This window comes from Saccostrea cucullata, unplaced genomic scaffold (genome assembly GCF_032062105.1).
Source record: "Saccostrea cucullata isolate Sc308-1 unplaced genomic scaffold, CSIRO_AGI_Scuc_v1 ctg15493, whole genome shotgun sequence".
NCBI classification, from domain to species: Eukaryota; Metazoa; Mollusca; class Bivalvia; order Ostreida; family Ostreidae; genus Saccostrea; species Saccostrea cuccullata.
Window position 1 is genome coordinate 24,080 of NW_026935646.1, and position 13,333 is coordinate 37,412.

Consider the following 13,333-nt stretch of genomic DNA (forward strand, 5'->3'; position numbering starts at 1 on the left):
TCGAGAAGGCATTCTTAAATATTGTCTTCCCTTTTCAAGCATTTATGGGCAAGACTTGCACGATAAGTTACATATATAGCACTACAATTCTCAGAAACTCTTTTAATTTATACAATTCTCGGAAACTCTTTTAATTTATTTTCGAAACAATGATAAAGGAGGTTTTAAATTTTGATTTCCCTTGTGACAGAAACAAGTAATTAAATCATCTTCAGCTAAAATTCGCTTTCCATAATGTAATCTAAATTTATGACGTCGAAATTGACTAAAGTAATTACACATTTGTTTATTATCTGTAAATAGCGATTTTTAATTTTAAATCAAGCAAGTTTTCCAATTTCACATTTAAAAGGTAATTAGAGATGTCATACTTTATAGATTTGAACATGCCAGTATCTCAGAGGTTATTAATTAAAAGCATTTGAATTCCTAACCTTGACCTAAAATAACATTGCAATGAGGGAATGCAAACAAACCATAGCATATCCTGAGGTTGAACTTGAGCGCAAAATTTATGTACAAAAGAATTTAAATATCACCATGATGTTTAAAATTGATAAACGTTTTAATGTATATGGTTGACAGAATACGTATTAGGCAATCTGTTTATTTCATCCACCTCCTTATCTTTTATAGTCGTCTCTCAAGGCAATAAACTCGCTTGAGGTGAATTTTCAGCAATCTAAAAGTCAATTCTAATCAAGCACGTTTATCATTTTCTGAGACAACTATGAAGGGTAGGGTGTAGATAAAATAAATAGATTAGTGAAAAATGTGTCTAAAATTAGGGAGCGAACGGTAGTTGGTTGACCAATGCTGGAATGTGGAGAAATTCTCCCCAAAAGTGCGCAAGAATTCCTGCGCAGTAAATTGCACCTTTTTGCATTATGGGATCTGTAGCGTTATGGTAAAAGACAAATATATAAAACCATTACGCTACCGTTTTGCAGCTAATCATTGACCGGAAATATAGTAATTTCTGACTGGTTGACTTTCGATCTAACTGTCGTTTTGTTTTGTTCATGCTAATTATTCAAATAGTGTACTCATTCATGCGATCCAAAAGTAACTCTCATTGGCAGCAAGGTAATATATATCAAGATGGAACAGAAGTTGCACTCCAGTGGCCGTTATGATAGAATGAAGTTATTTACTGTAGATAAAGAATTGTTCTTTTGCAAAATTTACAGATCATGATGGACTGTTACATTATTGTGTTTTTGACGCTTCGTGTTATTTTGAATAGTTGATATTATTTATCGTTGGTGATATTGTGACCAATTAGTGTAATTTGTGCATTATAATTAAGACAATGCCAATCTGCAAAGAGTACCCTCTTCTGGCTTTCTACATTTTGTCCATATCTATGTTAGTGAATGCGATTGCTCAGTTATATACGACGGAAACAGAGTTCGATGACCTGAAATCAGAAACAAAATTGATATCCGAAGATGACAGTGAATCTCTCTCGGACTGTGCTTTTCAGTGTAAACACCGCTGTCATTGTTTCGGGTTTAACTCGTTTGTTAGAAAATGCCGTCTGCACAAATACTGCCTAATGGACGAAATGGGCTCAACAGAACCCGGATGGAAGTACTACTGCGCAGGTTGTACGTATAATTTGCCAGTCTTTACCATCTATTTTTGTTAACTTTTTGATTTATGTTTTGATATACTTAAATTTTCTAATGACTTAATTTCAATTGTTTTTTTGTTCTTCAAAAATGAAAACAATTAATAAATGAAAATAAAGGAAGGAACTGTTCTTTGCTTCGTGCTTGGGACTTTGTTGTGAAAGTTACTGTACTTTGAATGAGACCTAAAGAAAACTATGCCCCTTGTCAAGTCAGGCACTGACACGATAAAAATCACACCTTGCTCAATGGTCCTTCAGCATGAAGCCGTTCACCTATGAATGTTGACATCTCTATGTATGAATGAAAAAATCTCGAATAGGACGTGAAGCAACATACAATTAATTAAGGATGATAAAGGAAAACATAATATAAGCTAATGATTATTTAAATATATATATCAAATTATTATTGTTAAATATTTAAAAAATGTACATTTAAAGAATTAAAAAAAAAAAAAAACATCATTTGCGGGTCAATGATTGAAAATATACATCATTGTTTTGGTCCTCATACCAATAAGCAGTAAAGGATCTTAGTTCTGCTGTCTGATTCAAACCTGCGCCGTAATGATCAATTCATATCGTTTTAACTCTAGAACAAACTCCATTATCACTGTTCCATTTTGGCTACAAAAACAGAACATTTTTGCATTTAGCATTTAGTGATCCTGAATTTTTGTAATAATTTTGTTTTTAAAAAGTTACGATAAATGAAGAGAAGGGGAAGAAATTATAATTATTGATTTTTTGCATATTCAATTTGATGTGTTTTTCTCATCACCAACTTTGAAATAATATAGATGCTGAAGATGTGTTTAACAGGATCACCGATAGAATTTTTATTGAAAAATGTTTACTGATGAAGAGTTGTAAGTATGAGGAATATGAAAGGCATTGGCAAAATATTTGCAATGCATTGTAAGCAATAGAGTTATATATACATGTAAATATACACCATATAACTTATTTGAGTGATTTTTTTGTGTTATTATCTGTAATAAAAGAGTTGTTTTTCTTGCTGACCCCCCCCCCCCTTTGTCTTTTTTCTTAAAAACAACTTTCACATTTTATAACTATAATTATGTACTGTGTGTAGATTTGATGTAATTGCATGCCATAAGATGATGAAATTATCATACATGTACATGTGAAAGTGCTTTATCAATATAAAAAAATACAAATATAAATGTACAAACAAAACTCTAAAAATGTTGATACAAATTTAACATTGTAAGGCAGCGAGAAATTCAAAGATTGAGAATATTTTTGTATTCCTTAACATGTAAGTTGTTGACATATGGAGTGTTTTTTTTTCAAGTTAATTGTAAATTATTGGTTTGTAAGTCACATATATTCATGATATATGCAAATGATATAAATTCTGTGTGATTTACAAACCAGAAATTCAAACAACTTTAAAAAATATCAATAAATTTCAGATACTCTACCAAAGGATTGTCAGGAGAATTATAACAATGGCCATACTCAGTCTGGGATATACGGCATATCGCCGTACAGAAAACGATGCCACGTGGTCTATGTATTTTGTGATATGGTGACGAATGGCGGAGGGTGGACGGTAAGTAACAAGAACAGCCACTGTGTATAATATTGTCCATGTATTTTGTGATATGGTGATGAATGGCGGAGGGTGGACAGTACGTAACAAGAACAGCCACTGTGTATAATAATCAATGTATTTTATGATATGTTCACGTATGGCGGGGGTGGATAGTAAATTATAAGAATAGCCACTGTGTATAATCCCAATGACGGAAAGTGACAGTTATAATTGTGATTGTTGACCTATTTTATTCGATAAAGTGACAAATGGTACCGGGTAATGATTTGTAAATTAAAACGCTACCTTTCTATGTTGTGTATACTGTATATCTGAATATGATCACAGAAATAAAAAAAAACATAGCAGCTGTTCCATAGGGTTAACTTAGTATTTTGTTCGGATGAGACTTTTCTCAACCGATTACTGCTTATTCGTACTTTAAAGTCTAAACAATTATATCACTTAGAAGTTTCACACATTTCTCTAGTTTAAAAAAAACCACGTGTTTATTGCAAAAAACTTTTTTAAAAACCAGCAATTGTATCACTGTTATTTATCTATTTATTCCTTTCTATAAACTTAAGGCAATTCAAAGACGGAGCAGCGGATCTATAACCTTTGACAGGACATGGGTGGATTATAAGAGAGGTTTTGGGGAGGCAGAAACAGCATATTGGATCGGTTTGTAATTTCTTATTACTAATAATATGTTACTGAAAATTCATTTCTACACATAATTTATAAACAAAACATGCTTTAAAATTGAAGGGCTTTTTACATGTGAGAAGGGGGATACAAACAAGTAGGTTAAGTAATATTGACCGAGAGAGCAATCTCAATTCCATTAATATTTTTAGATCTATATTAATATTTCTTGTTACTTTCTTTAAACTACAATTTCTAATAAATGAATGAAGTAATGAAGGTATGATCATATATAAGCAATTTATCCCGCTTCAGACAAATTTGTAGATTGCTGATTGGATAAAGGCTGATCACATGACGCCCTGATATTTTCCGTATTACGTCTCCGTCGAGGCGTAATATGAAAATCGGGCACCCGATTTCGGTCGAAGCGTTGTTATTGTAAATAAAAATGGCGGCAAAGAAATGGTTTACGTAAGTAGTTAAATTAAATTTCTTGTTACCTTAACGATATTTTATGTTGATTGTTATTGGATTAAAACTAAATATTTTCATAATATGCACAAAACTATCTTTTATATTGAAAAAGGTCTTCAGCGGGATAAATTCGTAACACAGTCAGTTAGTGACCTAATACGGATTCATACAGGGTGTAAAATGGAAATCAAAATTGGGACTCTGCTTCGCCTCGCCCAATACGGATTTCTATTTCCCACCCTGTATGAATCCGTATTAGGTCTGAGAGTGTAACTAATATCATTGTATTAACATTTTAAGGGCACAAAATAATGCAAAAGATCTCCATTTGCCGGTTCGATAATTTTCAATATATAAAGGCACTATATTCTTTTATTATTTTTTTTTCTTTTCTTTTAGGAAATGACATCATACACCTTTTTACGAAGAATATTAACCCTTACCTGTATGTTTCGATCACACTTAACAATGGTACGACTTATTATCAGATGTATGATCAGTTCTCTGTATCAGATGAGGCAGACAAGTACAGACTTACACTGGCAGGTCCTTCCCAGGGAACGTTAGGTTGGTATCAAATTTTAAATTTTATTTTATTTTCAAAATATCTATAATTTAGTTAATATTTTCTTCACAATCAATATAAGAGTATTCATTCAAACGATCAACAAAACCGCTTGGAGATACATGATATATAATTAATAATCGGTCTTTTTAGGCTATGAAATGTGTAGCCATGTTTCGTCATACAACCACGCAAGACAATCGAATATACGTATTGTGAAAAATATTTTTATATAGATCATTCTGACATTTAACCTTGTTTTGCGTTGAATTCTTAGATATACGAGGGTTGTCCAAAAAGTTCGTGGACAATGGCGTTTTTTGTCAAAATAAATGGTTCTATATGCATCTTTTGTATATCAAAATATTTCTTCTGAAAATCCAAGTCAGAATGGTTTAATTCGTCTTGATGACACTTAATATTTTTTGTAAAAATCGAGGTCTTTAAAGATCGCTGATTGTTTGCACGGACCAGTCTGACGTTAAGCTAATTTCATTATAACGTCAAACATTTGGATTTTGACTTAACACATGTTCATGGACACACACTTCATTTCTTTTTTAAAGTGCAACGCTCTTCCAAGTGCTAGCAATAATCTTTAAGAATAGATTATAATTTATTTAATTTTTAAAATTCAAAGCAATGCACATAAGTTTGCGAGCGTCATCTAAATAAACAGTTTGTATACACAAACTACACAGCCCAGTCCGACGCTGCGCTAGATTTATAACAACGTCATGAATAGAAATCTCTATTTTCAGTTAATTACATGTGTTTTTAAATTCTTGCAGTGTCTTCAAATTTGTACACACCATTGAAAAATCGTATATACCAATCTGAAATTGATCAGATACTCTAAATATATTTCAATAATTTTGTGTTGTTTTAACAAATATTTTGTCTCTTAAGTTGTTTCAACCGTATAAAAACTAATTTTTTGATCGGACGCTGCCCCATGCAGACGGCCGATGTCGCTTTTTTGTCGAGTTTTGACACATATTTGTCAGACTTTTTGTTTAGTATTTGTACTGTCTATATAGTAACTGATACTTAAGATATCATAAAATGATTATAGCCTTTTTATTTTGTGTAACATAAAATTTTTATTAATTTTTTACTTGTCTTATATAGAAAATAACCATTTTAATCCGAACACTTTGTTTCAGAGTTGATGTCATTTTAACCTTGGTCCGTGCACACTATCTGCGACCTTTAAAGACCCCGATTTTTACAAAAAATATTACGTTCCATCAATGAAAATTAAATCATTCTGATTTATTTTTTCTTAAGAAATATTTCAATATACAATAGATACATATAAAATCATTTATTTTCACAAAAACGTCACTGTCCACGAACTTTTTGGACAACCCTCGTAGTTATAACTTTAAACGATCAATCTGACTGCTTTGTTTTAAATCTCCCTTTGATTTTCAAGATTAATCTAAAAACTATGTTATTTCCACATACGCTCTCAATTTTAACATCTTGGTAAAGATCCTTTGGACACATTTTTCAGCTCAATTTATAGTTTACGATGCATGCTAAAATGTGAGTTTCTTTGGGAAGACAAAAGGAAGAGATAATTTAGGTCTTTAGATAGGCGTTCATTAATCTTTAAAGGAATTTTCAATTATGAGAAGATATGATTAATCGCTTCTACATTCTGTATTTATTATGATGTAAAATATTTTACATTATTTATGATATTTCTATGTACAGTGTATAATGTTTATACGCATGGGGAATTATATAGTGATAACTGTCAGTAATTTTTAAGTTTCTTATTATTGATTGAAACAGTCTCGTTTAAAGTCTTCATATCGCTTGTCAGCAAACCCAATTCATCATTCAGGATGAGATTTACTCACATAACAAAAAATTCCACCAATAGAACTGTATGCACTTACTCAGCTATGTACGGAAGGTCAGAGTTCAAATTCCTTGTACATCGTCTTGGAAGTTTAATTGTGACGTCATTGAAATTTAACAAGCCACAAAAATTAATTAGCGACATGATCATGCGTAAATAACAGCTTGAATTTATTCATTCTTATTGCAATCTTTGATAGCGATATAGTTGAGTAATAGAAGAAAGCCTTTCGTCAAATATGACGTCATCAGCCTTGACATGACGCAGCACAAGTGATCCAGACGACTAGATTCACTGGTTTAATAATTACAAGAATGCTTAAATAAATATGATAGCATCGCTAATTTTTAAACCTAATCATTAAAACTAAAAGAAAATAATTTATTAAATACAATGTGTATAGAATATGAATTTATCTAGTAGCATTGAAGCTGCACAGGGATAAGGAATGTAAAGAATATCGCTAAAACGATGAGCGTATTCGAGATTTACATCAAAAGTGCAAGGGAATATACTATTTTGTTGTTTGAGCTGAAATTTGGAATATTTATTGCTTATCATTGTATATTTTGAAAAGTGCTTCGAGCTGATCCTGGTCTGCATTACATTATTTTATTTATAACAGAATTTAAGCGAAGTGGAAATTTTTAGCTATTATAAGCATTTTCGGCAAAATTTTAAGTACTTCGCAAACAGCACTGACTAGCTCCCAGTACCTTTTGGGTAGAGGATATAGACCTCTTTTAATGTGTATCAATTTTTTTTTCTTGAAAAACAAGCGTATGCCCTTGCACTATCCCCATTTCCTACATTCAGCTTAACAATTCTATTTTTATACAAGTCACGTGACTAACAGCCGATACGTGCGATAAAACTGGTAATATCTACGGCCCAGTCCTATCCAGTATTGATAGCTATATTTACATTTTCTATAAATATTCAGTTGTTTGTTACATTTTTTAAAAAAAAGTAATACATATTAAAACGGTGCAAAGGTCGCATTTTCCATATAGGTCCTTAACATAGCTGAATATGTTTCATGTGTTGAATTAACTAGGTAAATGACTTACTTTTCATATTAGTTGCCCCTAAGAATTTCTCGGAAAATATTCCAATTTTTTTCATATTATGACCAATATTTTCTTTACTCACAAAATATATTGAGCAACAAAACTCCTTATAAAACGAAATAGAATATGAATGGAGCAGCTGGCGTGGCTTCATAAACATTAACAGTTAGAGTTTGAGACATACACTAATGCTTTATTACAGTCCATATTTCCTCTGTAATATTTTTTTCAGTGATACGACCTCTAAATTATTAATAGCCTAGACTTACATTTGTTGCCCTTATTCTACTGATATTAACATTATATGATGTCAATGATCAAATTATTGAGACATATTGTATTGTTGTCCTTCATACTTTTGAAATATTTTTATATTTCGCAGCATTCAATTATTCTAAATAATTAATGAGCTTTAACGCAAATAATATTTGCAAAATGATGTTTACATGAAATATTTTAAACCTTAAATTTTTGACTGATATTGCAAGAAGTAAGATTTTGTGACAAAAGATAAGAAATTAAATAAACTTTAGACCGAATTTCCTCTGCAGTACAAATATCGACTTGTTCCTGCACGTTTTTTTTCAAATTATAAAATATTAAATTTTCAATTAATATTTAGTGATATCTTGGTTATTTTTTCCAATTAGAGCATTTTTTTATGTAAGAAATTGAACTTTATAAAATTTTGCCTCCGAAACGTCAAAAAACTGAGAAAATATCATCCTTAAGTCAAACGATGACTGAATTTTTAATACTGATTGTAAGTCCAGTATGTATACACGGATGCCCACTCCTTCCTGACACTTGATTCCACCTCTGCTGTTTTGGAAGTTTGTGTTTGCTGTGCTCTTAAATTGTATTAATGTGAATGGAATTTCGAGTTTGAATACTGTTTGTTATTGTCACATATTTCAGTAAGTTAATTTCAAATTAATTTTAGGTGACAGAATGCTATCTGAAATACCGGATGCTAATTTATACCGGATGTCCTTCAGTACCCCGGACCAGGATAACGACGGGACAACTGCGTACGACTGTGCCGGTACCTACCAAACAGGGTGGTGGTTTAATTATTGTCACCACGCCTTGCTCAATGGACGGTGGTACCCTCAATACTGGTATCAACCATGGTATCCCGTCATTCCTGATGGAACGGAAGTGAAGGAGACACTAATGATGATAAAACCGCACTAACATTTTATTTGAATCTTCATATTGAAACATGTACTGGTATCTATTCCTGAATGAAGTACTTTCTGAAGGAGCTAACATGACAGCAACAATTAAAACATGTTTTTCAATCTTAACTTATAAGAATCTCCAAACAGGCTGAATCATGTTGTCAATTTGTTGTATGCTGTACACAGATTTGTATTGTATTTTTGTGCATTTGTTTTTATGATATTTAAAGTCCCTCTCGAGAATTTTCAACTGATATGGAGACGCCAAGATTGCCGGAGGAGAGCTGAAATTTTGTGAAATGTTGTTCTATGCTCGGCACTCAGGGCCATCGAGCAGGGATCTTTTTCGTGCCAGAATCTTCTGCGACACGGGATCTCGGATTTTACGGTCTTATCTGAAGGACCAGTCTCCACATCCTACAGTAGGATTCAAACCCGCATCGTAAGGTGGTTTTCGATAATCGATCAATACTCATTATTTTACCATTCCATTTGAATACAAAAACAGGTCTACTGACAACTGTTGGCAATAAGTCTCCATGGAGGACCTTGTCTCCGAAAACTGAATGGATATTATCAATGAGAAACTAAAGCATCCTTTCTACATCCCCGCATAGCGCAGTTGTCGCTAAGTAAGAAGTAGATCATTCCGTCGCCGTTTCGAATCCCAAGACCGGTCCTTTGGATGAGACCCTATATACCGAGGTCCCATGTCGCAGTAGGTGCTGGCACGAAAAAAGATCCATCACTGCTCAATAGTCCTAATTGCCGAGTATAAGACAAAATTTGTAGCTTTCGAATGCAAATGGAGGCATCTCCATATGAGTGAAAAATTCTCTAGAAGGACGTCTAACAATATACAATTGATTAATCTACATCAGCCTCAGAGTAAGTTCTTACCACTGATATTTTGGAGGTGTGTGATTGCTCTGCTCCAATTTTGTATTGTTCCATGGACTTTTGATCATGAATACTGTTTGTTATTTCCATATGTTTCATTAAAATGTTTGTAACATAAAAAAATTGCAGGTGACTGATGTCAAGGTTTACAATTAAATCTTAAGACGCGCTTCATTTCATATATAAAAGTTTGTATAGAGACATACCTTAATTTAGGGTAGGAAATGTTTGTAATTGTTTTAAAATCGTACAATGATGGAATTGATTTTGATACAATTATTTCACATTTTGAAGTTTCTAAAAGTTCCTTGGAGTTTTCAAGTAACACTTTTTGATAAACACCATACTTTTCATATGTCGTTGCACATTACTCCGGTACGTTGTTGTTGATATTTTCGTAGCTATAGGAAATAAACAGGCTAGCCTTCTTGTTTCTTGTTTGTTATACACTGAATGCAGAGTTTCAGAATTCCATTTGAGAAATAACTTACATTATTTTTTTTAAATTTGTTTTTATATTTCACAGAGATATTTAGTTTTGGTAAATATATCACTCCTTCCCCCATATTCCCCAAAATTAAATAAGAACCAATTTTATGGAGGCTGTCATTATCTCGACATCGACAGCAAAAGGAAGGGTGAGGGATAAATATTGTGAAAAAAACAAGATATTTTTTTAATGGTGAGGATATTATTTTTCGTGTATTTATATACTTAATGAACAATAATATGGGAATATCCTGAAGTTTTCTTCACAATTCACATTCACATGAGGAAGAATTTTTTTTTCAGTAAATGTTTCAATTTGTGTTTGTAGAGAAAAAAAATCCAATCTTAGCGTGTAAATGTCTCATTTTTGATGATATATTTGAATGTATATAAAATATTATTTGGAGATATCAATTTCACAGTTAAGTACACGTGTTACATAGAATCACGAACTTTTTATCTTTATATATAGCTGTTTGTTCTCTTATGTTCCAATATCGGAGTTTTTTGAAAAAAAGGTAATTAAAATATTAATATTGTACAATATGTACGTGCGTATTGCAATGTATATAATATTTTCTTCACCGAAACACTTTATTTTTATAGAATACTATTATAAACAGGGACATTTTTGTCACATTTTCTTTCACCTCTTTCGCCCTTCCCTAATATGGACGAATTTAAATCTAAGCATTTAAAGCATGCGGTTTAACCTCTTGAACAAAACTATGAAAGGGCGAACATAAAAGGAAATATTCCTTTGTAAGCGTGAAAAGGCGAAAATAATAAGGGCCGAAATTAATCCTGTATACAGTAATTAGGCTAAATATTCATACAAAATACTATATTTTTTAAATATCTTTAGAGCTTGAAAAATGCTGTATCTCAATGTTGCTGCTTTTGTTATTTTGTTTTCATCGTTCAGACTAGTGGAGACTAGTGGAGTCATCAGGTGAGTTCTTAATTCTTATATTTTAACTTGTAATTTTCACCGTTAACACTTGTCATTTCAACTTTAATAAGAACTAACCCGATAACTCATTCTTTCATTCAAGACGAGTCGTTTGCTCTCTGCGATGGTCAAAAGGGTTTTATCCGGTGTACCAAAGGAACCCAGATTCAGATTTTATCTGCAAACTACGGACGAACAGATGAACACGTTTGTCCTACTGGTAAAATCAAAACTCGTACCTGTCATTCGAAGTGGTCCGGAATCAAGACAAAATGGAACTGCAATGGGTATACGACGTGCCATCTTCACGCCGCTGTTCAACACTTTGGAGATCCGTGCCCTAATTACTCTAAATATCTGGAAGTCACATACCGATGTGTTAAGGATCCAAACGCTATTTCGCACGGTACATTTTATTTTTGTAATTTAGATCTGAATCCCCGAAAATACCTTTCTTATACGGGTCCAATAAAAAACTAATATTCTAAAATTTATGTTCCCTTCCTATAGATTTTTCTTCAAAGTAGAATTTTTCGTATATATTATGAGAGGTTTACAATGTATTAGTGTGTGGTAATGAGTTCGTCTAGAAAAGTATGTTACATGTCTTTTAAAGATCACCGTTCACGGTAGTTTTGTCGGTAAAGCGCTCGCTCCGTGATTGAGAGGTCGTGAGTTCGAATCTCGGCCGCAACTGAGTCGATAAAAAAAATGGATAGCAACTCTTCCTTCGCCATACTCGGCACCTTGAAGTGGAAGTTGCCGGTCCTTCGGATGAGACCTTAAAACCGAGGCCCCGTGTTATAAAGATCCCTCACTGCTCAATGGCCCTCAGTGCCGAGTAAAGGTCAATATTTGAAACCCTTCACCAGCATACGGTGACGTCTCCAAATGAGGGAAACATTCTCGAGAGGAACATTAAACATTATACAATTAATCTTTTAAAGCTCAACAGTTAATTAACAAATACATGTACGTGTACAAGAGGAATTCATTGAGGCGCATTCAATTTTAATCATTTGATTCCTTAAAAAGGTTGAAGAATATTTTTTATAAATATTTCCTTTTATATTTTAGGTAGAATTATTGCATTTAATGCATACGTTACCAAAACACTACACCTTAAAAAGGATACTCCGGTTAACGTTGTCTACGATGGCGTATATATTAACCATGGGAACGGTTACAACAAGCACACTGGTGTCTTCAAAGCACCATCTGACGGACTATATCTATTTTCTTGGTCAAGTTTTGTGGCCCCAGGAAAGACTTTTGTCGGGGAACTCCTTCTCAATGGACAAAGAAAAGGACGTGGAAACTGCAACAATGAAGGAAGCACAGTATATACAAATTGTTCAAATACATTTCCACTTGTTTTGAGAGCTGGGGATAAGGTTTATATCCGTACAACATATGCAAACTATCTGCACGCAACATGGTCCAGTTTTTCAGGATTGAAAGTATAAAGACAATATACAGGTTTACATCCGTGTATGATTAAATAAAGCAGATGTAAATATTTAACTTTTTCTATTTTATTTCACAAAAGTAGGAAAAAAAAGAATGTTGTCTCTATTGATCTTCTCAGCAAATACAATTTTATCATTGAGTCAATGAGTGAATTGATGACAGATTTTTCCCTAATTTCCCGATTTTGACAAGGAGCATATTACGAGTGTGACCGGTCGGCAGGGGATGCTCACTCCTCCATGGTACCTGATCCTACCTCTGATGATTTTGAGGTCTGTGTTTGCCCTGCTCCTGTTTTGTATTGTTTAGTGGACCTTTGATCTTGAATACTGTTCGTTAGTAAGAATGGAAATTACAATTATTAGTTGACAATACGTCGTCGATATATCTAAATGTCGATTTGAAGGCCACAGCGAGTGTTTGTTTCTTTTTACGCATAGGATTTTTCACAAATTCTGCTTCATATAAATAATCTTTACTACTCAATGGTTCTGAATGCTGAATAAAG

At 32.8% G+C, this 13,333-nt stretch overlaps 2 protein-coding genes across 2 annotated transcripts; both read left to right on the forward strand.

The window, feature by feature from the left end:
• The first annotated feature begins 1,239 nt into the window (after positions 1 to 1,239).
• Positions 1,240 to 10,314, forward strand: LOC134243505 (ficolin-1-like). The gene is made up of 5 exons (XM_062725772.1): positions 1,240 to 1,610; positions 3,076 to 3,215; positions 3,785 to 3,881; positions 4,722 to 4,889; positions 8,774 to 10,314. The coding sequence occupies exons 1-5, from the start codon at positions 1,313 to 1,315 to the stop codon at positions 9,025 to 9,027; spliced, it is 957 nt and encodes a 318-aa protein (XP_062581756.1). The 5' UTR covers positions 1,240 to 1,312; the 3' UTR covers positions 9,028 to 10,314.
• A 964-nt stretch (positions 10,315 to 11,278) lies between these two features.
• On the forward strand, positions 11,279 to 12,874 carry LOC134243507 (uncharacterized). Its single transcript, XM_062725773.1, has 3 exons — positions 11,279 to 11,355; positions 11,427 to 11,761; positions 12,433 to 12,874. The coding sequence occupies exons 1-3, from the start codon at positions 11,279 to 11,281 to the stop codon at positions 12,819 to 12,821; spliced, it is 801 nt and encodes a 266-aa protein (XP_062581757.1). The 3' UTR covers positions 12,822 to 12,874.
• Positions 12,875 to 13,333: the final 459 nt, after the last annotated feature.